We start from the raw sequence: 22360 nt of genomic DNA on the forward strand, positions 1-22360 counted from the left end.
GTCCTGCATCGCGAGTGGTTCGGGCTGGAGCGCAGCCAGCAGTGACGCAAGGAGCTGAGGGGAAGGGCAGGAAGCTGGCGGTGGAGTCCCCACTGCAGAGCAAGAGGCAGCGTGTACTCAGCGGGAACACAGCTGCAGTGTTGGGGTGCTAAGCAGGCTCCCTAAAGCCACCCCTTCTGGGTAAGGCTCCCGTTAGGCTGAGCAGCTGTAGAAGGAGTACTGTGCAGCCCCGTGCTCCTCCTCGCTGCTCCCTGAAGCTGTTGGCTCCTGGACGCAGCTCGGCATGGAACAGCCCCTTGAGCACCCTAGGCAGCCCACGGATGGTGAGGCTGGCACAGCTGGTGGGGATGATGGTAGCATGAGGTGAGAGCGAAGGGATGGTGACGAGCAGCTGGGGTGGAAGGGAGGCAGGAGGTGCCCAGACAGCCTGGCCACCCCAGCTTGATGCTGGATGGGTGCTGGCTTGTGCTGGGGCAATGCGGAGCCCCTGTGCCTTGGCACCCAAAGGGGCTGTGATGGGGTCTCCCTGATGCCCCCATCCCTGCAGTGAGAACCCTTATGCGGGGCTGGTGAGCCGCCTGCGGGCAGCCTGGCTCTCAGGGAGGACACGGTCCTTGGAGTACCGCATGGCACAGCTGGAGGCCCTGGGCCGCTTCCTGGAGGAGAAGAAGCAGGACATCCTGGAGGCCACAGCCTTGGACATGCACAAGGTAAGGCCCCCAGGGTTGGACACTGGAGGATCCAGGGGTTGGCAGGGCTGGGGAGCTCTGCCCTGGTCATGGAGCCCATGGGTGCACATAGAGGCAGTAAGGAGAAAGCCATACCCCATCTCCATCAGGAGCAGCCCATGGGGGCTGCAGGAGTCCAGCGAACATGAAGGTGAAACTGCCAACCCTTGTCCCCAGAACCTCTGCCTGCAAAGGATGGGTGGGGTCATGAGAAACACCTGGACATATTTATCCATCCCTTGCTCAAATCATTTGCTCCCTGCTCTCTCTCTGAAACTAATCCCCACCTTGCTTGGTGCTTGGTCAAGTCCTCACACCCAAATCCACCCCATCCTGACTGTATCCCTGGCACCACTGCCTCCCCAGCCTCTGCTCCCTCCCTTGTGCTCCCAGCAGGATCTCTAAGCAATGGGGCAGAGCAGACCCAGTCCTCGTGCTCTAGACCCCTAGCCTGAACCTCCCCACTTCGGGACAGCTCATTCACCTGCACCATGAGCACCATATAGGGCTCATAATCTTCTGTTCCCCACCTCAGTTCAGAACCTCTCCTTGGACAACTGCCCATCCTTGCAGCCTTTCCCCATTTGTAAACACCAGCTCTTGTGCTGGAAGAAGATGCAGAGTGGTGCTTCATTTCACCCCTTTCCCATGGCTGCTGTGGGACCCCAGGGACTTGGGAGGTTTTGCACATAAGAGAAGTGCTTGAAATGGGGAAGCACTGCTAAGGAGCCCAAGACTGGGTTAGCAGCAACTTGCTGATGGTTGTCTCCAAAACAGCACTGATGACAGCAGCTAGGTAAAGGCACATGGCTATAAGGACATAGGTACGATGGGTGGAGTGTGACCAAAGATCTGCCCAGCCCCGTCTCTCCAAAGAATGCTCAGAAATTGGCAAATCCACACGATGCTTGCAAAAACCCTCCCCACTTAGTGTCCTGGGAATGTCCTGGAGCTGTGCACTTCCTGGGGTCTAGGGATTCTCCAAGTCCCTGCTCCTTCTGGACAGCCCCATCTCTTCAGGCTCCATCTCCACAGTCTCCTGTGAGGATATCTCAAAGCTTTTGCTTCGCTGCTGTTGCTCCTCTTGAGGCTCGGCGGGGTACCCACAGCTGGGTTAAAGCCCCTTGGGGTGGGTGTGAAAGATGCAGGAGAGCATGGAAGCAGTGATGGGCACAGTGCTTTGCATCCCCAGCCGCCCTTCGAGGCTGAGTTCTCTGAGGTCCTTCTGTGCAAGAACGAGCTCAATGAAGCCCTGAACAATCTGTCCCGGTGGATGAAGGACAAGCATGTGGACAAGAACCTGGTAAGGGAGAAAAGGACCTTGCCAGCGTGGGCTGGTGGAAAGCCCAGAGCATGAAGAGGGCTGTTCAGGTGCAATCTGACCCACACCAATGTGCTCCTGTAGGCAACGCAGCTGGACTCGGCTTTCATTCGCAAGGACCCCTATGGGGTAGTGCTCATCATTGGGCCCTGGAACTACCCCATCTACCTCCTCCTGGTGCCCCTCATTGGGGCCATCGCTGCTGGTGAGGCTGAGCCCGTCCCCTGCTTACAGGATGTGGGCAGCACATGTCAGGGCTGGGGAACACATTGTTGGTTGGATCTCCCCCCAGGTAACTGTGTCATCATCAAACCCTCAGAGCTGACCAAGAACAGCGAGAAACTCATGGAGGAAGTGCTGCCCAAATACTTGGACAAAGTAAGAAGCCCTTCTCATCCTTGTCCCTGCCTCATGGCAGGGTTCTTCCTGCCCCTTATGTATGCCGAGCTGTTCCTACACTCCCCACCTCTAAGTCCTCTGCGATATGCAGAACTGCACCTGTTCTCACCCATTACAACACTCCAAAGCATGGGGTTCCTTATGGCTGTGCTCCCCAGAACTGGCCCCTGGCTGCCCCACTGCTCACTCAGCCACAGCACTTCGTCCAGGGTGCTGATAGTGGGGACGGGAACAGAGTGACAGGGAGAGTCCCCTCCTCTTCTGCTGCAGGACTGCTTTGCCGTGGTGACTGCTGGCGTGGAGGAGACCACCAGGCTGCTGGAGAACAAGTTTGACTACATCTTCTTCACCGGTGCGTCTTGAGGGCCAGAGCTGAGCCTCGTGCTGGGATATGGGGGCACTTGTGCTCCCTGCGGCCCTGGCTCCCTGCAGTGCCACGTCCCCAGGCCAGGCTGCAGCACTGAGGGATCCCTGCCGTGACACATCCCTTTCTGCCCTGCAGGCAGCCCCTCAGTGGGCAGGATCATAATGACAGCTGCCGCCAAGCACCTGACACCAGTGACGCTGGAGCTGGGGGGCAAGAACCCCTGCTACGTGTCCGACACCTGCGATGTGCAGAACGTGGCCCGGCGGGTGGCCTGGGGACGCTTCTTCAATGCGGGGCAGACCTGCATTGCACCCGACTATGTCCTGTGCAGTGTGGAGATGCAGGAGAAGCTGATGCCTGCTCTGCGTGAGGCCATCACTGAGTTCTATGGCTCTGAGCCCCGCAATTCCCCTGACTTTGCCCGCATTGTGGGGGACGAGCAGTTCAAGCGCGTGCAGGCGCTGCTGAGCAGCGGGCGTGTGGCCATCGGGGGACAGACGGACGAGAAGGAGCGCTACATCGGTGAGGGCTGGAATTTCAGATAATTCTGCTCACCCTTGCATAAGGCAGTGTGGATTTTGGAGAGGGGCTTGGAGCGGAGAGAGAAGGGACATTTAGTTTGCATGGCAGCTTGGTGAGGCATCCACCCTTAGAGAAGGGACCTGTCTACTGTGTAGACCAAGGTATCATCTCCAACCTCCAGGCACGGCTGACACTTTCAGGCTTCTTTCTTTGCAGCCCCTACGGTGCTGGTGGATGTGAAGCCCTCTGACCCTGCCATGCAGGAGGAGATCTTTGGCCCTATCCTGCTCATCATCACAGTGGCCAATATGGATGAAGCCATTGACTTCATCAACAGCCGTGAACGGCCTCTGGTTGTATATGCCTTCTCCTCTGACAACAAGGTAGAGTGCCCCGGCTGTGCATCTGGCCCACTCTCCTCACCAAAGATTTTGGCTGAAGGATTTTGGCTCTGGCTCTGCAGGATGGATGGCAGCCGGGGCCATGGCATCAGCGCCATGTCCCCTTTTCTGTTCCCTCCAGGAGGTGAACCAAGTGCTGGAGAGGACGAGCAGTGGGGGCTTCTGTGGCAACGACACCCTGATGCACGTGACGCTGACCTCGCTGCCCTTCGGTGGTATCGGTAGGTCCAAGCTCCCAAGCTTGAGGCAGATGTGAGCCCCCAGCTTGTCCCACCAGCACTCTTGGCTTCAGTTCCCAGGGCTGAGCTCCAGGGCTTTGCGGCCCTGCTTCTGCCTAGAGTGTGCAAAGCACCGAAAACTTTCTTCTCTCAGTGGTTGCTGTCCCAGGCAGCATTCCTTGTGTATGCAGAGATGTCTTATTTAAGAAGTAGGAAATCTGAGATAACGCCAGTAGAGAAATATTTCTAGACTTTAAGTTTTTCAAGGATCTTCATTTTGGGCTGCAGGTCTGAATACAGCACAATTTCCTACAAATTTCTAAACATATGAAGTCCCTTTCAGTAAACACCTGAAGCCACATACTGCATAAAGCTCTTGAGGTATAGACAGCACTGAATCCAGATCACGCGGATCTGGAGACATCACAAGGGTGAACAGCTTTACAAGCATTTACCATCATCCCATCTCAGAACTGAGAAATCATTCAAGAATGTGCAACTCCTGGTTGTCCTCGTTGCTTCACACAAAGCTTTTTGCAGAGATTTTTGGCAGACCCTGAAAAGGTCTAAATCTTATGCTGACCCTTTTGCTGGGGGTTTCCTCCTGGAAAAGGCAGCTGTTGGTCTATTTCCTGTGATGTTGACGTATCCTGGCCACCAGGCAGCGCTTTTAGATTTGCATTTGATGAACTCAAAACATTGTGCAAGGAATCCCTCATGACATGAAGGAAGTGAACACCCACTGTAAGTTCTATGCTCCTATGTGCTGGCTGACTTCCTAGCCACTGTAGATGTTTTCTGCCCATCCTTTCTTTCTCTGAAGTCTTGCACAGGCTTCAGAGCAAAGCTGGGTCCAGCTCTGCACTCTTTTCTATCACAACCCTATGCAGATGTGTGAGTAGGAGCAGAGCAAGTGTGGATCTCCAGAAGGTCTCCCAGCCTCCATCTATTTCCAGATCAGAGGATTTGCTATGCCAGAAGGGCACTTACTCAAGTTCTCCTTAAGATCAGGAAACTCCTGATCACCACAACACCCCTGTGACGTGGTTTCACAGCTCAGGGACAGAAACAGCACTTTGGGACTATCGTTCTTCTAACACAATCTATTTAGGTCAAAAAAAAAAAAAAAAAAAAGCAAGCATATTAGCAAGAAGCACTTTGCTTTTTCCTTGGAGAGGAAGGAGTATAGATGATGGAGACACCTAGGCTTGAGGATGAGCTTTACTGCCAGCTCCTGTTCTCCAGAAGAGCTTTCAGCTGGCTCAGTAACTTCTCTGCCTCTTGGGGCTGAGTACAACCCACCACTGAACCATACAACAGCACAGGAAGCTTGGAAGGGACCTCGAAAGATCACCACGACCTCGTAGAGTGAGGAGGTGTTTTGGGGAGGCTGTGCTCATGGTAGAGAAGATGCTGCAGTAGGTAAGTGGGGCTGATGGAAGCTCTTGCTTGCTGCTGTCTGCTCGGAGCCACTCTGGCACCACCTGAGGTTTTTGGACCAGGAACTTCCACTGTTGTATTTAGAGCCAAAAACAGAACAGAAACTTGAGGAGGGAAGAGGGAAGCTGCCACGCAAGAAGAAAGAAAGACAAAGAAATGAAACCTGTTTATCAAAAGTTTTAAGTGAAGAAGAACCACATGACCGAGGCGGGGACCAGCCCTGCTCCTCAGCAGGAGGGCAGCAAGGAGGCACTTGAGATCCTCTCCCCAGGGCAGCGGTATGAGGTGAAAGGCTTCAGCCTGCTCGCCTCGGCTCAGAAGCTTTCGAGGAGCTCCTCCTAGCGAGGAGGTGATGCCCTGCAAAAGTATTTTTCTATCCACGTTTTCTGAGCCTCATTTGGTGCACGGAGCTTTGCGCTGGGGTTAAAGAATGCAAACGGTGACATTGAGGTTGCGAGGGTGGCCGGGAGCCTTTCCTCCACCCAGGAGCCCAGAAGCCTTATTGGGAGCCCCCACACACCCCTTGCTCTCTGTCCCACTGCCTTCCCAAGGCATTTCTCTTCAACCGCAGATCACCGTGTGCTGTGCATTGCAGGGTCCAGCGGAATGGGGATGTGCCACGGCCAGTTCACCTTTGACACCTTCACCCACCACCGCGGCTGCCTGCAGCGTGGCACCGGCCTCGAGCCCATCAACACCCTGCGCTACCCCCCTTACAGCACCCACAAGATGGGGCTGATCCGCACTGCCACCTCAATCAAGCGCCGTGGGGAATGCTTCCTGCTCTGAGGGGCCGCCAGGGCCACCGTGGTGCCTCCACAGCCATGGGGGCCCTCCAGCCCAATCTGCTGCTGTGGACTCCGAGTGCCTCGCTGTAGCTGTCACTGGCTTGGTGACACCCATGGCCACCTGCCTATCAGTGTGTGGTGGAGCTGGTAGCCAGTGGGATGGGAGAAAAGAAGGAGTTGGGGCTAAGGGGTGGAACCAACTATAGATGGTGGCCCCCCGTCTCCAATGTCTCACTGCGCCCCCCAGTTCTTGGTGCCCTACTTCGCCCTCAGTGCCCCCCAACTCCCACTTCTCCTGTGTCTCCTGGCATGTCCCACGCATCTCCCATTGCCCCTCGTGTCTCCCTGTGCTCCCCACACCCACCCGTGCCCAGCTGGACCCTTGTGTAATGAAGTTGGAGCCCTCACCTATGAGCAGATGCCCTCCCAATTGCTGGGAAAGGCTCTCCAGATCCTTGCTGCAACCGGGCTCCCAGCAACTGCAGATCTGGATGAAGGTAAAGTACGAGGGCAATCGGTGACATATCTTTCTCAATCACTATCCTCATGTACTAATGGTTAGGTGCATTGCCGCGTTCTACTTTTGCTGTTTAATTTCACTTACTATCTCGTTGCTGAAGTAAAGATAACTGCACTTCTTCAACTCGGTGTCTGTGAACTTTGTGCTGACCAAGTGCACTGGCAAAACAGTGATTATTACACGCAGGCTGTTAAGTGCTTCCAAAGGAGGGGGTCAAGGTGCTCGAGAGGTTTGGCTGGTGACTGGCTGAGTGCTGGAAGCTGAAGCTCCCAGTTCTGTATGGCTCATGTTCCTAATTTTCTCCAGCCCTGCTCACCCCATCCTGTACCTTAAGAGAGGGAGGACCAAACTCCAGCACCTTGGCACACAAAACCAAGCCTCTTGTTGGGTACACTACAACCAAGCCAGTGAACATGGTAAAGGTGGATGCTGGCTTGGCTGCGGAACCTGAGACCTCTCCCATGTGCTTGGCTGGAGGCCAGGATGACTCTGATATTCTCACCTGCTTACACTCTTGTTGAGGCATAACCAGCAAGACAAAGAAACCAAGATCAAGATTCAAGCAGGAAGATGGTGCTCTACGCCCACTTCCTGATATGCAAATCAAATCCTTATCTGTCCTAGAAGGATTTTCACACGAACACATCTACAACCTTTCCTGCAGCAGACAGACAGACAGAAGCCTGCCAGGGATGTCTGGATGACACTACGCACCGCAACAGAAACTGTCTCCAAAGGCTGCTCTGTCTTCGATTGACCGCACTCCAGGTAGAGATTTGACAAGTGTTGTGCCACTAATATCATAAATAATGAAGATGGCTGAATGGCTGTAAGTATGTACTTACTTTATCTGTATGGGCGAACAATCAGAAACACGTGCTTACTTCTCTAGTGGGAAATCTATAGTAACCTAAAAAATGCATCTATATATCTTTAGCAGTAGCAATGCGTAATATACTCACAGGCATGCATCCTTGAGCATGAAGACAGACTCTGATGCACCCTGATCTTTGCACAGCTCAGGGTCACATTGCTCTTGGCTGTGCTCTATGGCTGTCGGAGCTCGGCAGGAGACAGACACACGACCACATAATTGATCAGAAAGTCTCAACTTTAATCAGCAAGGTTGCGTGCATTTATGTTGGCGCTAATGAAGCTCATATATATTGCAAAGCCCGAGCTCCTGATAGGCTCTTCAGCTACTTGTAGACCACGCTATTTGTCTTTCTCATTTCTACATTCTGCTTCCTTCTTTTCACATTCTGTTGCATTGCTCAAGGGTGCCTGTTGCATTGCTCAAGGGTGCCTATTGCATTGCTCAAGGGTGCCGTGTCCTTGTCTTGTTTACTCTCACCTCATCAGCCGAATACTGTCTATATGGCCTTTCTCAGCAAGCCAGGACTCAATCACACTCTCCACATATGGCCACCGGCAGGCATACGCTGCCTGCTACAACAGGAGCTTGGTACATGATGGTGGATTTCACCCCGGCATTGGGTGTTCTCTTCCACCTCAGGGTGGGTGACATCTCCCATCCTCACCAGCTCGCAGCCATCCTGTGCCATGAGTGACCACGCAGAGCTGGTGAGCCACCTGCGGGCAGCCTGGCTCTCAGGGAGGACACGGCCCTTGGAATACCGTACAGCCCAGCTGGAGGCCCTGGGCCTCTTCCTAGAGGAGAAGAAGCAGGACATCCTGGAGGCCACTGCCTTGGACATGCGCAAGGTGAGAGGGATGGGGCTGCTGGTGAGAAGTGCTTGACCTTCCTTCACATTTTTCCTCTCATTTTTTCCTATCTATTCGCCATCAGTTTTCTCCCTTTTGCTCATCTGCAGCTCTCTGGGGTGGGGTGCATGGTTGCTTGGGGAGAGATGGCCTCTGCTTTTTGCTGTGACCTTCAACTCAGCTTTGGAGACACCTTTGATGGGACACCACAAAGCAGATCTCCTGATGGCACAGAATTAGGCTCAGTCAGCTCTGCAGAAGCTTTTGCTGAGAGCAATTCAATTCCTTGTGTCCATCCCCATCTCCAGAGCTGGATGTGTTGTTCTACTATCAATGGAGCTAAAGCTCTTGAGATACCAAACACGTCTCCAAACCTGAGCCTCTGCTATGCCCCAGAACACGGTGGCCCAGAGTGGTACGGGGCCAGGCAGCACATTGTTACATGGGTGGCATGTGATAGAGAGGACAGTGCCACCTGTCTTCACAGCACAAGGCCAACAGTGGCATCTGGCCCTACTGAGGCCACCACACCCTACTAGGAGGGTGAGTGTGGGGCTTGGGAGGATAGCCATTGCGGTGGGGTGATGGTAGAGGCCATGATGTCTTCCTGCATGTCCTCAGCCATCCTTCGAAGTGGAACTCTCTGAGATCTCCGTCTGCAGGAGTGAGCTCAACCACACGCTGAACAACCTGGCTGCCTGGATGAAGGACGAGAACGTGGACAAGAACTGGGTATAGGGTGGTGTCTGCCAGGGATGGGCAGGATTGGAACAGTGAGTCCCTAACAATCTCCTTCCTGCTGCAGGCAACGCAGCTGGACTCGGCCTTCATCCACAAGGACCCCTATGGGGTAGTGCTCATCATCGGGCCCTGGAACTACCCCATCAACCTCCTCCTAGTGCCCCTCATTGGGGCCATCGCTGCTGGTAAGGCTGAGGCTGCATCCCTACTACCCAACAAGGGTATCGGGATCTTCACGTAGGCAACCTGAGTTCCCAACCCCAAGGGCGGTGATGGTGGTGGGTTTCTCTGCTCCCCAAGAGCCAGCTCCTCACAGGGAATGAGCTCTTGTCCTACAGGCAACTGCGTTGTGCTGAAACCCTCCGAAATCAGCAGGAACATGGAGAGGCTGGTGGCCGAGGCACTGCCCAGCTACCTTGACAAGGTAGGAAAGCTGCTGGCCACGGCTTCTTGTCCCTCTATATCCTGACAAAAAAAAAATCCAAACCCACAGCTGAGTTGTATCCTGTATCATTCTCCTAAACCACAGGACTGCTTTGCCGTGGTGACTGCTGGCGTGGAGGAGACCACCAGGCTGCTGGAGAACAAGTTTGACTACATCTTCTTCACTGGTGCGTCCCATGGGGAGGCAGAACTACGCTTTGGTTACACCAAAGGCCAAGAAGCTCAGCTTACACTGCAATCCCTGCCCACAGGCAGCCCCTCAGTGGGCAGGATTGTGATGACAGCTGCTGCCAAACACCTGACACCGGTGACTCTGGAGCTGGGGGGCAAGAACCCCTGCTACGTGTCCGACACCTGCAATGTGCAGAACGTGGCCCGGCGGGTGGCCTGGGGACGCTTCTTCAATGCGGGGCAGACCTGTGTTGCGCCTGACTACATCCTGTGCAGTGTGGAGATGCGGGAGAGGCTGGTGCCTGCCCTGCGTGAGGCCATCACTGAGTTCTATGGCCCCGAACCCCGCGATTCCCCTGACTTCGCCCGCATCGTGGGAGACAAACAGTTCAAGCGCGTGCAGGCGCTGCTGAGCAGCGGGCGTGTGGCCATCGGGGGAGAGACAGATGAGAAGGAGCGCTACATCGGTGAGGGCACAGCACGCACGGGGGGTGCCTTGCTGCATCTGGTGCAGGATGACCTGTCTCTGCTCCTGCAGCCCCCACAGTGCTGGTGGACGTCCAGGAGGATGACCCGGTGATGCGGGAGGAGATCTTTGGCCCTGTGTTGCCCATTTTGACAGTGACCAGCGAGGAGGATGCCATCACCTTCATCAACGCCCGGGAACGGCCACTGACACTCTACGTCTTCTCCTCCAGCACAAAGGTGGCAGCTACCTCCACGTCCCAGTATCCACAGGGACAACGTGGGGTGACCGCTGGGTGCTCATAGCTCACGTTCCCCCCACCCAAGGTGGTTCGCCGGCTGCTGGAGCGGACGAGCAGTGGTGGCTTCTGTGCCAACGACACCATCATGCACATGACGCTGACTTCACTGCCTTTCGGTGGCATCGGTATGTCCGTCTGTCTTTCTGTCTGCCTCTTTGTCCATCTGCCTGTCTGTCTGTCTGTCTGTCCGTCCACTGGACCGCTCACCCATCCCTCTGTCCGTCCATCCCTCTGCCCCATCCATCAGGCCCCGGCCCCGGCCCAGGCCCCCCCCCACCCCTAGCACCGTCGCAGTCCCTGACGCTTCGTTCCCCGCTCAGGACTCAGCGGCATGGGCCGCTACCACGGCCGTTTTACCTTCGAGACCTTCTCGCACCTCCGCTCGGCCCTGCTCCGTGCCGACGGCCGGGAGGCGCTGAACAGCCTCCGCTACCCGCCGTACGCCCCGCGCCGCCTGCCGATGCTCCGCACCACCGTGGAGAGCCGCCGCCGCACCGCCGCCTGCACGCTGCTCTGAGCGCCGCCTCAATAAACGCTTCCTTCCGCCCTCATCTCCGCCTGACCAATCGCCGCGCCGCCCTGCCGGCCTTTAGCCAATCCGCGAGAAAGCTCGCCCCTTCTCCCCGTACGAATGGTTCTTACTGCCGCCAATCGGCTAGCGGCGACCAATAGAGTGCGAAGTGCGGCCGTGGTCCCGCCCAGTGAAGCCGGCGCCGTTGTGCGCATGCGCCGCTGCCCTCCGCGGCTGCGCACTGCGCTTTGGGGGCGGGCCAGGGGTCAGGACGGCTGGGTCCTTGGGGGAGGTGAGGCCTGGGGGCGGAAAGGGGGGCCGGAGGGGTGCGCATGGGGGAGGCTTGGGGTCGAGGTGTCATCTCAGGGGGAGGACGTTGTGGGATTTCCTTGGGTGGGGAGGGGGCAGGAAATTCGGCTCCTTTTTGTGTCGTGGGAGAGTGAATGCGGACGGGACACCCCGTTCTCTTGGATGGGGGGCAGAAGGTGGAAGTGCCTGTGTGTTTTGGGGGGCGGACGCCCAGGTCCCTCAGCCAGCTACTAGGGTGTCCTTGTGGGGTGTTGTGTGGGGGAGCGGGACACCTGGCGTTCCCTCATGGGAAGCAGTGCTGGGGGGGCTGTCCTGAACCCCCTTAGTGCTGAGCATCCCCTGCAGCAGGACAGCACATGGCAGCGCTACGCTTCTTGCACCGGGCTGCCCGGGCAGGTAAGTGACCAAACCGGGACCACCCTGCACCTCATTGCCAGCTCCATGCTGCTGGCACGTCCTCCCCACCACTCTGTCCTTCTGTCCTTCCCAGGTCCGCCTGTTCCCACCTTGTGCTATCTGCGGGCACTCAGCACCACCACCCCCCGGGAGTGCTACAGTGAGTACTCCCCCCATCCCTGTCCCCATCCCAACCCTGACCCTTCCCAACCCCATTCCCTTCTCATCACCATCCCCTCAAAGCAGGGGCTGCTGCCATCCTCCCACTCCCTGGAGGGTGAGGATGGCATCGTGCCCCCTGCAGAGTATGTCAACATCCAGGAGCCAGCTATGGACATGAAGTCCATCACCGACCGCGCTGCACAGACCCTGCTATGGACAGAGCTCTTCCGAGGTGAGCCCTGTGCTGTGTCCCACCTCGAGGTGACATCGTGCTTCACTTGGGGGTGACACTGTGCTCCCGCAGGGCTGGCCATGACACTGAGCTACCTGTTCCGGGAGCCGGCCACCATCAATTATCCCTTTGAGAAGGGTCCGCTGAGCCCACGCTTCCGCGGGGAGCACGCACTGCGCCGCTACCCATCGGGCGAGGAGCGCTGCATCGCCTGCAAGCTCTGTGAGGCCATCTGCCCCGCACAGGTGAGCGTCTCCCGTGTCCCATCCTCTGTTCCCAGGGCTCCCCCTTCTCTGACATTGTATCTGGGGACAGGCCATCACCATCGAGGCCGAGCCCAGGGCGGATGGCAGCCGCCGCACCACGCGCTACGACATCGACATGACCAAGTGCATCTACTGCGGCTTCTGCCAGGAGGCTTGCCCCGTGGACGCCATCGTGGAGGTGAGATGGGAACGGGACCCACCTGCCATGGGGACCCTGAGCGTCCTTTGTTGAACGTCTCCCGCCCTGCAGGGTCCCAACTTTGAGTTCTCGACGGAGACGCACGAGGAGTTGCTCTACAACAAGGAGAAGCTGCTCAACAACGGCGACAAGTGGGAGGCTGAGATTGCGGCCAACATCCAGGCTGATTACCTGTACCGGTGATGGTGGGGAGAGCACGCCGTGTGCCCCCCCCCCAAATCCCGTTAATAAAGTGTGTGTACACCAGACTTTCCTAAGCCTGAGCTCGTGCCTGCCTTGTCCAATTCTGTAACCAGCTGGGGGGAGGATGCGTTGGTCCTGGGGGCTGCAGCCTACTGGGGCGGGGGACACCTTGTGGAGGGGTTTCCAGCGCTGGGGAGGTTTGGGGGGCGGGTACGGCTGCTGGAGTGCCGCCTCCGAAGCGCCGGGGTGTTCCTATGGGCAGCGGAGGGACGGGCTCTTCCTGGGGGAAGAGGAAGTGCGGAGCCCGGCCCTCCCCACCGAGCACCGGGTAGGAGCGGGCGGTGCCGGGTTGCTCCCGGCTGCGAATCCCGGGAGGAGGGAGGGGACAGCATGGGGCGGGCGTCGGGGCCGAGGGGCGGGGATGGAGGGGTCTCGGTCCCCCCGGGCCGCGGGCGCGTTGGCTGTGACTCAGATGCAGCTGAGCTCCGCGTGGAGGGATGGGGGAAGGAGGGACTTGGGGGTGGGACGGCGTTGTGCAAGCGAAGTGCCGGGAACAGCGTGACCGCGGCCGACTCAGCCGGGAAGTGCCGTGTGACTTCCCCTGGCCCCAGCCCTGCAGCCCTGCGGTGGGGACAGCGCGGCTGAGGAGAGGCAGCAGGATCTCCCCATCCCACCCCATCTCTACCCCAGCCTGTCCCGTCTCCATCCCACCACCTCAACCCTTCTACATCGCGTTCCTCAATCCCATCTCCATCCCCATCCCGTTTCCCCATCTCAATACCCCACCCATCCTATCTCCATCCCACCACTGCAACCCATCCCATCTCCATCCCCTACCACCACCCGACCCATCCTACCCCCACTCCATCTCATTCCACCCCTACTGACTGCTCACCTCCCCCCCCAGCCACAGGGTGCCCCCCAACCAGGCCGCCATGGGGTCCCTGTTCCGCAGTGAGGAGGTCTGCCTGGCGCAGCTCTTCCTGCACTCGGCCTCGGCGTACAGCTGTGTCAGTGAGCTGGGCGAGAGGGGACTGCTGGAGTTCAGGGATGTATGTAGGGGGTGCAGGGACCCCCATCTGTATGGCCCTGGGGTGGTGGGACAGGTCGGGATGGGCAGAGTGGGCTGGAGGTTTGGGTAGCATGGGTGCATGGGTGGGACTCAACGGTGTTTGGGTGTGGGGGATTGGGTTTAGGTGCAGGAAATGGGGCATAGATGGTTTGGGGTGGTGGGGGGTGATTGGGATAGGTAAGTTTGGATGCTGTGTGTGTGGATGCTCTGGGTGCAGGATATTGAGCATGGGTGCTTTGTTGTGTTCTGGGTGCAGGGGAATTGGGATGGATGGTTTGGGTGCTGTAGGCGCAGGGTTTGGGGTGGTTGGGGTTTTCTGAAGGGGAATTGGGATGGATGGGTGTGGGTAGTTGGGATGGCAGTTGGGATGCTCTGGGCACATACGTTTGGCTGGCTTGGGAGCTGTGGGGCCACGGGGTTTGGGTTCTGTGGGGATGGGTGCATGCTGACGGAGCTGCTGCACACCCCAGTGCTGACAGCCATGGCTGTGCCCCCTCTCTCCCCAGCTGAACCCCCACGTGAGCGCCTTCCAGCGGCGCTTTGTGGGTGAGGTGCGGCGCTGCGAGGAGATGGAGAAAACCTTCAGTGAGTGCTGAACCCGGGGCTAGCTGAGTTGGAGGGGCTGTCCTTCCCCTCGATCCCTTCTCCCACATCTCCTCTTGCAGCCTTCCTGCAGCAGGAGCTGCAGGCATCCGGACGGGTGCTGGGGCCGTGCACCGAAAACCCTCCAGCCCCGGTGGCCCGCGAGGCTCTACGAGTGCAGGAGCAATCAGAGCAGCTGGCGAGGGAGCTGCGTGAGGTCAGCCGCAACCGTGCTGCCCTGCGGGGGCGCCTGCAGGACCTGCGCCAATACCTGCACGTCCTGCGTGAAGGACAGCGCCTCACCAGCATGCCGGTGAGTGCTGGGACCCAGCAGACCAAGGGGACATCTGTCCCACGCCCTGTCACCCACAGCTTCCTCTCTCTGCACCCCAACACTGCAGGGCCCCCCTGGATCGCCGCCATCAAGCCGGGCGTTCTCTGAGCACGAGCCGCTGCTCGACCCCTCTGTGCAATGCCACCTCGACCGCAAGATCAAGTGAGTGGAGCTGGGGGGTGTGGGGCAGATGTGGGGCAGAGGCATGGTTGTAGGGTAAGGGTTAGAGTTGGGTCAGGGGGCAGTGGTATGGCTGTAGGGTGAGGGTTGGAGAAGGGTTTGTAGGGAGCCTACAAACAGGAGGGGAATCAACTCTTTGAAAGGGTTGATAACTGCAGGATGAGGGGAAACGGTTTTAAGTTGAGGAAGGGGAGATTTAGGTTGGATGTCAGGGGGAAATTCTTTACAGAGAGAGTGGTGAGGTGCTGGAACAGCTGCCCAGACAGGTTGTGGATGCCCCGTCCCTGGAGGTGTTCAAGGCCAGATTGGATGGGGCCCTGGGCAGCCTGGTCTAGCATTAGGTGGGAAGGTTGGTGGCCCTGCATGTGGTTGGAGATTCATGATCCTTGAGGTCCCTTCCAACCCTGGCAATTCTGTGATTCTGTGAAGGGTGGTGGGGCAGTGGTATGACTGTAGGATGAGGGTTGGAGTTGGGTCATGGGGCCCTGGTGTGACTGTAGGAGATGATTTGGAGATGGGCCTGTGGGACAATGGCGTGGTTCAAGGACAAGAGCTGGAGATGGGCCATGCATCAGGGACAGTAAGCAAAGCTGTAGGATAAGGGTTGGAGATAGGCCACGGGGTGGGGGCATGGCCACAGCCCATCCCAATGCCCAAAGCTGCATTCCCACAGCTTTGTGACCGGTGTCATCCACCCGTGGAGAGTGAGTGCCTTTGAACGGCTGCTGTGGCGAGCCTGCCGTGGCTACCTGGTGGCCAGCTTTGTGGAGATGCCTGAGCCCCTGGAGGACCCGAACACGGTGACTGAGGCACCAGGGGCTTGGTGGGAAAGGGAGATGGGACAAACTGGTGCTGATGTGACCTATGTGTCCCCAGGGTGAGAATGTCACCTGGGTCATCTTCCTCATCTCCTACTGGGGAGAGCAGATCGGGCAGAAGATCCACAAGATCTCAGACTGGTGAGTGAGCAGCCCCACGTCATTTGGACACACAGAAAAGGTTTATTTAGTGAGACCCGCTGCAATACCAGGGAGCACCAGCCTTCAACACGGCAATGTCCATCTATCCCAGCTTCCACTGCCATGTGTACCCCTACCCGGAGAGCGAGGCCAGCCGGGCCGACACGCTGAATGGGCTGGTCAGCCAGATCCAGGACCTCAGTGTGGTGAGCTGGGCACCGTGAGCTGGGGGACAGGGAGGCCACAGCGGGACTCCAAATCCCTGAGCCCCTTTTGGGTGCCCACAGGTGCTGGAGGAGACAGAGCAGTACCTGGCACAGGTGCTGGACAAGGTGGTGCTGGCACTGCCCTCCTGGCGGGTGCAGGTGCAGAAGATGAAGGCCATCTACCTCGTCCTCAACCAGTGCAGCTTGGATGTTACCGAGAAGTGCCTCATTGCTGAGGTTTGGTGTCCCGTGCAGGACCTTACCCAGGTGCAGGAAGCCCTGCGCCAAGGATCGGTGCGTGTCCTCTTGTGGGGTTGCTTGGTTGGCTCTATGTCCTCATGCCAAGGTTGCTTTGGTTGACCCATGTCATTGTGTCAAGAGCTGCTTGGTGTGCTCCCACCAATGTCAAAGGTGCCACCCCCATGACGTGCCCCATGGTGGCACATGTTGTGGGGAAAGTTTTTATCCCCCTCTCCTGGTGCCCTGCATTCCTGTGCCACCCCCACTTTGCATCCACAATGTTCCAACATGGCCATGGGTTGGGTGCCATGGGTCAGGCTCCGGATGCCCTCCCCACAGTACAAGAGTGGCTCAAGCGTGGAGTGCTTCGTGCAGAGGATCCCCACCTTGGAGAGCCCCCCAACTCTCATCCGCACCAACAAGTTCACTGCTGGCTTCCAGAGCATCGTGGATGCCTATGGGGTGGCCAGCTACCAGGAGGTGAACCCTGGTAAGGATCATCGTGTCCCCCTACTGCTTCCCAGTGCTGAGGGGGCCCTGTGTGACATGGTCCCTGTGCCTTGCAGCCCCCTATGCCATCATCACGTTCCCCTTCATCTTTGCCATCATGTTTGGGGATGTGGGGCATGGGCTACTCATGTTCCTCTTCGCCCTCTGGATGGTGCTGTTTGAGAACAGCCCCAGCCTGCAGCAGGGCAGCAACGAGGTGAGTGAGACATGGTGTGGAGCAAGGCTGGTTGGGTTGGAGGTAAAGGGCAAACTTTGGGGGGTAGGGGTTGGAGGTAGAGGATGAGATTGGAGGCATGAGATGGAGTTTGCTGTGGCACAGGGCCAGCTTGAGGCAAATTGGAGTTCTAGGCAGGGTGGTGTGGGTTGGGAACAATGTGGGCTGGGGGTAGTGGTACATGCGAGCCACTTTTTGTTCCCCCCCCAGATCTGGCAGATGTTCTTCAAGGGACGCTACCTCATCCTGCTCATGGGGGCCTTTTCCATCTACACCGGCTTCATCTACAATGAGTGCTTCAGCAAAGCCACTGTCATCTTCCCCTCGGCCTGGAGCGTGGCCACCATGGCCAACCACTCCTCCTGGAGGTGGGTCCCCATTTTTCCTTGTAAGCCTGATCCTGCCCACGCTGACCCCTCGCTCTGCCCACAGCTCTGCCTACCTCGCCACCCACCGATCCCTCACCCTGGACCCCAATGTCACTGGTGTGTTCCGAGGGCCCTATCCTTTTGGCATCGACCCGGTCAGTATCCCATGGGGGCAAGGGCAGGATGGGACCCTCGCTGGAGTGGCTGGGCATCTCGCTCATGTTGTCCTTGCAGATCTGGAGCTTAGCCACCAACCACCTCAACTTCCTCAACTCCTTCAAGATGAAGATGTCAGTGGTGCTGGGCATCGTGCACATGGGTTTCGGCGTGCTGCTAGGCATCTTCAACCACGTGTGAGTCCCCCATTGGATCACGCTAAGGAGATGGTGGCAGGATGGGGTGGGCGAGCGGGGTCCTGTGTCGGAGCTGAGCTGAGTGCAGACCTCATCATTGGCTCCTGTTCAGGCATTTCCGACAGTGGCACCGGCTGGTGCTGGAGCTCCTGCCTGAGGTAGTCTTCTTGCTGGCCCTCTTTGGCTACCTCGTCTTCCTCATCTTCTACAAATGGGTCAAGTTCAGCGCCGCCGACTCCCAGGTGGCCCCCAGCATCCTCATCCACTTCATCGACATGTTCCTCTTCACTTCCAATGCTGACAACCTCCCGCTCTACCGGGGACAGGTAGCACCTCTGGGACTCCCACCAAGACTGGGGTGTCCCAGTGTCATGAGCAGGGACATCCTCAGCTCCTTTTGCTCAGGATGTGTAGGGTTTTGGGTGTCCCAGAGCCAGAAAGGACCCTGAATTGTTGTGTGCTGCAGGTGCCAGTGCAGATGGTGCTGGTGGTGCTGGCACTGGCGTCGGTGCCTGTCCTGCTCCTGGGGACACCCTTATATTTGTACAGCCAGCAGCACAGGCGGAGGGCGAACTCAATCCCGGTGAGGCTGGGGATGAGGTTGGGGGTCTTGGTTGAGGTTGGGGGGCCTGACCTGGGCTGATGTCCCCATGCAGCCTGCGGCCACGGTGGAGCAAGAGCCACTGCTGGAAGGGCAGGAGGCCGGCAACTCTGTCAATGCCACCAAGGAGGATGTGGAGAGTGGGGGGCATGGCCCTGATGCTGAGGTGAGGGGCTGGGGGCTGGTGAGGGGGTCGGGTGTCTTTGCCCCCCCCACCAGCCCAACACACAGCATCCCACCTCTGTCCCTGCAGCACATGGACTTCTCCGAGGTCTTCATGCATCAAGCCATCCACACCATCGAGTACTGCCTGGGCTGCATCTCCAACACCGCGTCCTACCTGCGGCTCTGGGCGCTCAGCCTTGCCCACGCGCGTGAGTGCCCCCCATGCCCTCCAAACCCACCCCAGTGGCTGAGCTAAGCCTCACTGTCCCCTATATGTCCCCCACCCCATGGGCAGAGCTCTCTGAGGTGCTGTGGACCATGGTGATGCAGAATGGCTTTGTGAGGCTGAGCTACGTTGGTGGTGTCGTGCTGGTGCCCGTCTTTGCCGCCTTCGCCGTGCTGACCATGGCCATCCTGCTGGTGATGGAGGGGCTCTCCGCCTTCCTGCATGCCCTTCGCCTGCACTGGTGAGCCTAGTGGATATGGAGGGGACAGAACCCCGCACACCCCCCCCTCACCCCTCACCATGCCTTTTTCGTTTCCTTCCTTGGCAGGGTGGAGTTTCAGAATAAGTTTTACGTGGGTGCTGGCTACAAGCTGTGCCCCTTCACCTTCGCCCCCGATCCCTGGGAGTAACTGAACTGTGCCACATGGACCTGGAGGGCTCCACGTTGCTGGGACCCCCCAGTGCCATGTGACGGGGGGTTGGCTGCATGCTCCCTGGCCCCGTCCTCTCCTTTTCCAAGCCTAGAGGTTTCTGCAGTAAATAAAGCCCCCCGGCTCCCTGTTTGTGTCCCCTGTTCACGAGTCCTTGAGGGGGAGGTACAGAGAGAACCCCTCACTGCTGCCCATAGCCAAAGCCATCTGGCTGCAGGGCAGGGAGGGGGTAGGGACTGGCACGGGGCTTAGCCCCCACGTAGACACTGTGCGGTGGGTAGGGGAGGGGCTGGAAGTGGGGTGTAGATAAACCTGGGGGTGCCACAGCAGCCAGCGCTCCATGGCTGCAGGGGAGCAGTGGGGGGGCAGCACGGCCTCTGGCCCCCCTACCTTTGTTCTGCGAGGTGGCCTGGGGGAGGGACAGCGTGGTGCCACACCTGCAAGAGGGAGGGCAGGGGAGTGCTGAGGATGTGGCTATCACCATGGCACTGTGGCAGTAGGGGGGGGTGTCTTACCATGGCTCAGGCTCGCCGTCCCGAAACCCTTTGGCAAAGGGATTGCTGGCGATCTTTAACTGGGTGATCTGCAGCGAAAGGGGGAGCTATGGGATCAGGGGGCTATGGGATGGGGGGCACCCCATTGTCCTCCCTCTCCCTTCCCCAGCTCACCCGGTGGTTCTGGTATGCCGTCACTGCCATGAATTGGGTCTCTGGGAAGCTGAAGGACTTGAAGTTCTGGTGGGCGAAGCGCTCACTGTCACGCCGGGGGTCTACCAGCACCACGTGGAAGCGGGGCTGGTAGCGGTGCATGGAGTTGAGGATGATCTGGAATAGAGCAGAGAGTGGGTGGTGGGACTCTCACCCCACACGTGCCCCCCATCCCTACCCCAGCACCATGTCCTCACGTGGCCATTGTCATCCAGGAGGTTGTTGGTGAGCTTGAGCTTGTCAAAGGAGACGATCTGCCGCATCCACTGCGCACCCTTGGCTGGTGAGTCAGGGTGGAAGTGGACACGGCCAGGAGCTGCTGGGTCAGCACGGCCAGCCACCAACCAGGACGAGCTGTGGAAGGCGTACCTGGGGAGCCAAGGGGGCTCAGCACCGTTGGGATGCGCCCATCACATCCCCATCCCTCTCCATCCCCACCGGTATCTCTTGTCATCCAATGGCACGAAGTCCATCAGCAGAACGTAGTCGGCCAACGGGTCCAACCCTGACAGCTTCACCTGGAAGGTGGGGAACATCCTCCTGCGGGGAGGAGGGAGGCCACAGGGGTGCCCCCTGCCCCATCACCCCTCCGGCACCCACCGCTGTCCCTACCTGCCTGCCTTGGTGACGATCATCTCGGTGCCCAGACGGTTGAATTCCTCCCAGAGGTTGCCCATCTCCAGCCGTGCCATGGCATGGCACACGCGGCGGTTCTTGCCACTGGCTCCTGGCCCCTCACATGCCCACCCAGGAGCGTTGGCTGCAGGGAGGCCCTCGCTGGGAATGGCCAGGAAGGCTGTGGAGGGGTGCAATAGGTGCTGAGGTTCTTGCACCCTACTTTTGGAAGCCACCCTATGCATCCTTCTCCAGCTGAGGGTCTCCAGTGTAGCACAGCGTTATCCTGCCCGATTGCCTTTTACCTGCCATGGGTGGGTAGAAAGCAACTGCAACTCTGCTGGCTCCAGACTGCAGCCCCCGCAGAACACTGAGGGATTTTATCTCCCTGCATGGGGGTGGAGACAAGGGGGATGGAGCTTGATGGGAGCACAACCCCCCCTCCCTGTTCTGCCTTCACGCCTTGGCACCCCAGTGATGGACGGGAGGGGCAGCAATGGCTTTGGGACCCCTAGGTGGGTCTGGGTGTGCCTGGGGTGGGGATGTGACACTGGGGATGGGGGGCAATTCCCAAACTGCAGTGGGGCCAGCAGCACAGCTGAGGTGAGGGGACACCAGGGGGGAGGGGTGAAGTCCCTGCGTTTTGGGTCAGCGCTAGATTTTGGGGAATGGGACTGGTTGTGCAGACAAAGAGGGGGGCCGCCACCTCCTCAAGCCCCCACATCCATCACCGTGCTGCCTGCATCCCCTGTGGCAGCAGCATGGCCCCATCCATCTCCTGCTGTCAGCCGCAGGGCCAGCATTGAGCAGGAGATGAGGAGGTGTGAGGTGAAATGACAGCCAGGGTGGGGCTCAGCACTGCAGTCCTCGTAGTCGATTTTTCTGCTTTCCTCTGTTTTTCAGCGTTTAATGAACCTCTCTGGTCTCCATCAGCAGAGTGTTTTCCCACATAGGGGTGGGAGTGAGACCCCCAGTTTGGGGGCAGGTGCTCTTTGGGAGAGAGGTTTGAAATGGGGATGGTTGGCTTGAAAACCATGATGCCATGTGAAAATGGCTGCTCCTGAGCCTCAGCATCACTTGCTGTATCATTTCTTCCTTCCCAAGGCTGCCAACTTTCTACTTGCAAGCAATGGATGCAGTGATTGTGCTGGCACCATGATAGTGACCCGCTGATGTCCCTCAGCAGAATTCCTACAGACCAAGGGTCTCAAGGTGGTAAATCTGAGTCTGAGATAAATCAGTCCATTTTATCACACCAGCAAACACCTGAAAGAGGGAGTTGTTGGGGCATGATAGAGATGAAGCCATAGGACCTGGTCTTGCCTTCTCTGTGCGTCACCATCTGATGCCCAGAGATGACGCTCCAGATGCGCCACATCTGTAAAATGTGGGTTCCAAGAGTCTGTCCAAGCCAACTTTGCCTTGAGAAAGAGGAACCTGAGCTTGCTTTGCAGAGTTTCTCCTCGCTTTGAAGGTAGGTGTCATCCCAAGCACCAAGGGGTGCAGGAGGACTGTGGGCAGTCCTCAGTGGGATCGTGATCTCAATCACCTTGGAAGCCCTCTCCAGGCAGAGCAAGGAGGTGCAGAGAGCATCCAGCATGCATTTTACCAGGGGGAAATCACAGCTGACCAACTTGGACGTTGTGCAAGATGGGGTGATGGCCGTGTGGGTGAGAAGGGCAGCAATGGGTAGCTGGTTGATAGCGTTGGCTCCTTGTAATCAAATTTGAGAGCTATGGTTTGCATACAAAGGGTTTAAAATGGGTAGTAAGGTGTTTCATCACCCA

General features: G+C 58.0%; 5 protein-coding genes across 12 annotated transcripts; 4 read left to right on the forward strand and 1 right to left on the reverse strand.

Annotated features, from left to right (window-relative positions):
• The first annotated feature begins 71 nt into the window (after positions 1-71).
• On the forward strand, positions 72-6185 carry LOC116237856 (aldehyde dehydrogenase family 3 member B1-like). The gene is made up of 10 exons (XM_031607267.2): positions 72-363; positions 548-710; positions 1921-2031; positions 2134-2254; positions 2342-2427; positions 2719-2800; positions 2951-3337; positions 3554-3720; positions 3860-3959; positions 5992-6185. Exons 1-10 carry the CDS (start codon positions 284-286, stop codon positions 6183-6185), a joined length of 1491 nt encoding a protein of 496 aa, XP_031463127.2. The 5' UTR covers positions 72-283.
• Positions 6186-6544: 359 nt separating this feature from the next.
• On the forward strand, positions 6545-11188 carry LOC116237855 (aldehyde dehydrogenase family 3 member B1-like). 6 transcript variants are annotated; one of them, XM_090140287.1, is made up of 10 exons: positions 6545-6681; positions 7369-7533; positions 8249-8429; positions 9051-9161; positions 9235-9355; positions 9509-9594; positions 9700-10252; positions 10324-10490; positions 10578-10677; positions 10873-11188. In XM_090140287.1, the coding sequence occupies exons 2-10, from the start codon at positions 7514-7516 to the stop codon at positions 11067-11069; spliced, it is 1536 nt and encodes a 511-aa protein (XP_089996413.1). In that variant the 5' UTR covers positions 6545-6681; positions 7369-7513; the 3' UTR covers positions 11070-11188. The 6 variants fall into 6 exon arrangements, with proteins under 6 accessions (XP_089996413.1, XP_031463124.2, XP_089996414.1 ...); XM_031607264.2 differs by having other exon boundaries at positions 7369-7472; XM_090140288.1 differs by having other exon boundaries at positions 6585-6681; positions 7329-7533.
• Positions 11189-11273: 85 nt separating this feature from the next.
• Positions 11274-12875, forward strand: NDUFS8 (NADH:ubiquinone oxidoreductase core subunit S8). 2 transcript variants are annotated; one of them, XM_031607276.2, is made up of 7 exons: positions 11274-11355; positions 11718-11768; positions 11863-11928; positions 12073-12162; positions 12235-12407; positions 12478-12606; positions 12679-12875. In XM_031607276.2, the coding sequence occupies exons 1-7, from the start codon at positions 11277-11279 to the stop codon at positions 12808-12810; spliced, it is 720 nt and encodes a 239-aa protein (XP_031463136.2). In that variant the 5' UTR covers positions 11274-11276; the 3' UTR covers positions 12811-12875. The 2 variants fall into 2 exon arrangements, with proteins under 2 accessions (XP_031463136.2, XP_031463137.2); XM_031607277.2 differs by having other exon boundaries at positions 11275-11355; positions 11721-11768.
• A 180-nt stretch (positions 12876-13055) lies between these two features.
• TCIRG1 (T cell immune regulator 1, ATPase H+ transporting V0 subunit a3) lies at positions 13056-19381 on the forward strand. 2 transcript variants are annotated; one of them, XM_031607286.2, is made up of 20 exons: positions 13056-13138; positions 13718-13862; positions 14389-14467; positions 14548-14777; positions 14866-14960; positions 15652-15778; positions 15855-15937; positions 16050-16143; positions 16225-16437; positions 16723-16873; positions 16950-17089; positions 17318-17475; positions 17540-17630; positions 17710-17828; positions 17941-18154; positions 18295-18411; positions 18485-18595; positions 18683-18803; positions 18890-19061; positions 19149-19381. In XM_031607286.2, the coding sequence occupies exons 1-20, from the start codon at positions 13065-13067 to the stop codon at positions 19228-19230; spliced, it is 2616 nt and encodes an 871-aa protein (XP_031463146.2). In that variant the 5' UTR covers positions 13056-13064; the 3' UTR covers positions 19231-19381. The 2 variants fall into 2 exon arrangements, with proteins under 2 accessions (XP_031463146.2, XP_089996410.1); XM_090140284.1 differs by lacking the exon at positions 13056-13138 and adding an exon at positions 13185-13461.
• Positions 19382-19433: 52 nt separating this feature from the next.
• Positions 19434-20913, reverse strand: TBX10 (T-box transcription factor 10). The gene is made up of 6 exons (XM_031607287.2): positions 20879-20913; positions 20571-20754; positions 20397-20498; positions 20156-20327; positions 19920-20075; positions 19434-19834 (listed from the first exon to the last, which is right to left on the reverse strand). Exons 1-6 carry the CDS (start codon positions 20883-20885, stop codon positions 19763-19765), a joined length of 693 nt encoding a protein of 230 aa, XP_031463147.2. The 5' UTR covers positions 20886-20913; the 3' UTR covers positions 19434-19762.
• Between the last annotated feature and the right edge of the window lie 1447 nt (positions 20914-22360).

Source organism: Phasianus colchicus, chromosome 5, assembly GCF_987193195.1.
Source record: "Phasianus colchicus chromosome 5, bPhaCol1.hap1.1, whole genome shotgun sequence".
NCBI lineage: Eukaryota > Metazoa > Chordata > Aves > Galliformes > Phasianidae > Phasianus > Phasianus colchicus.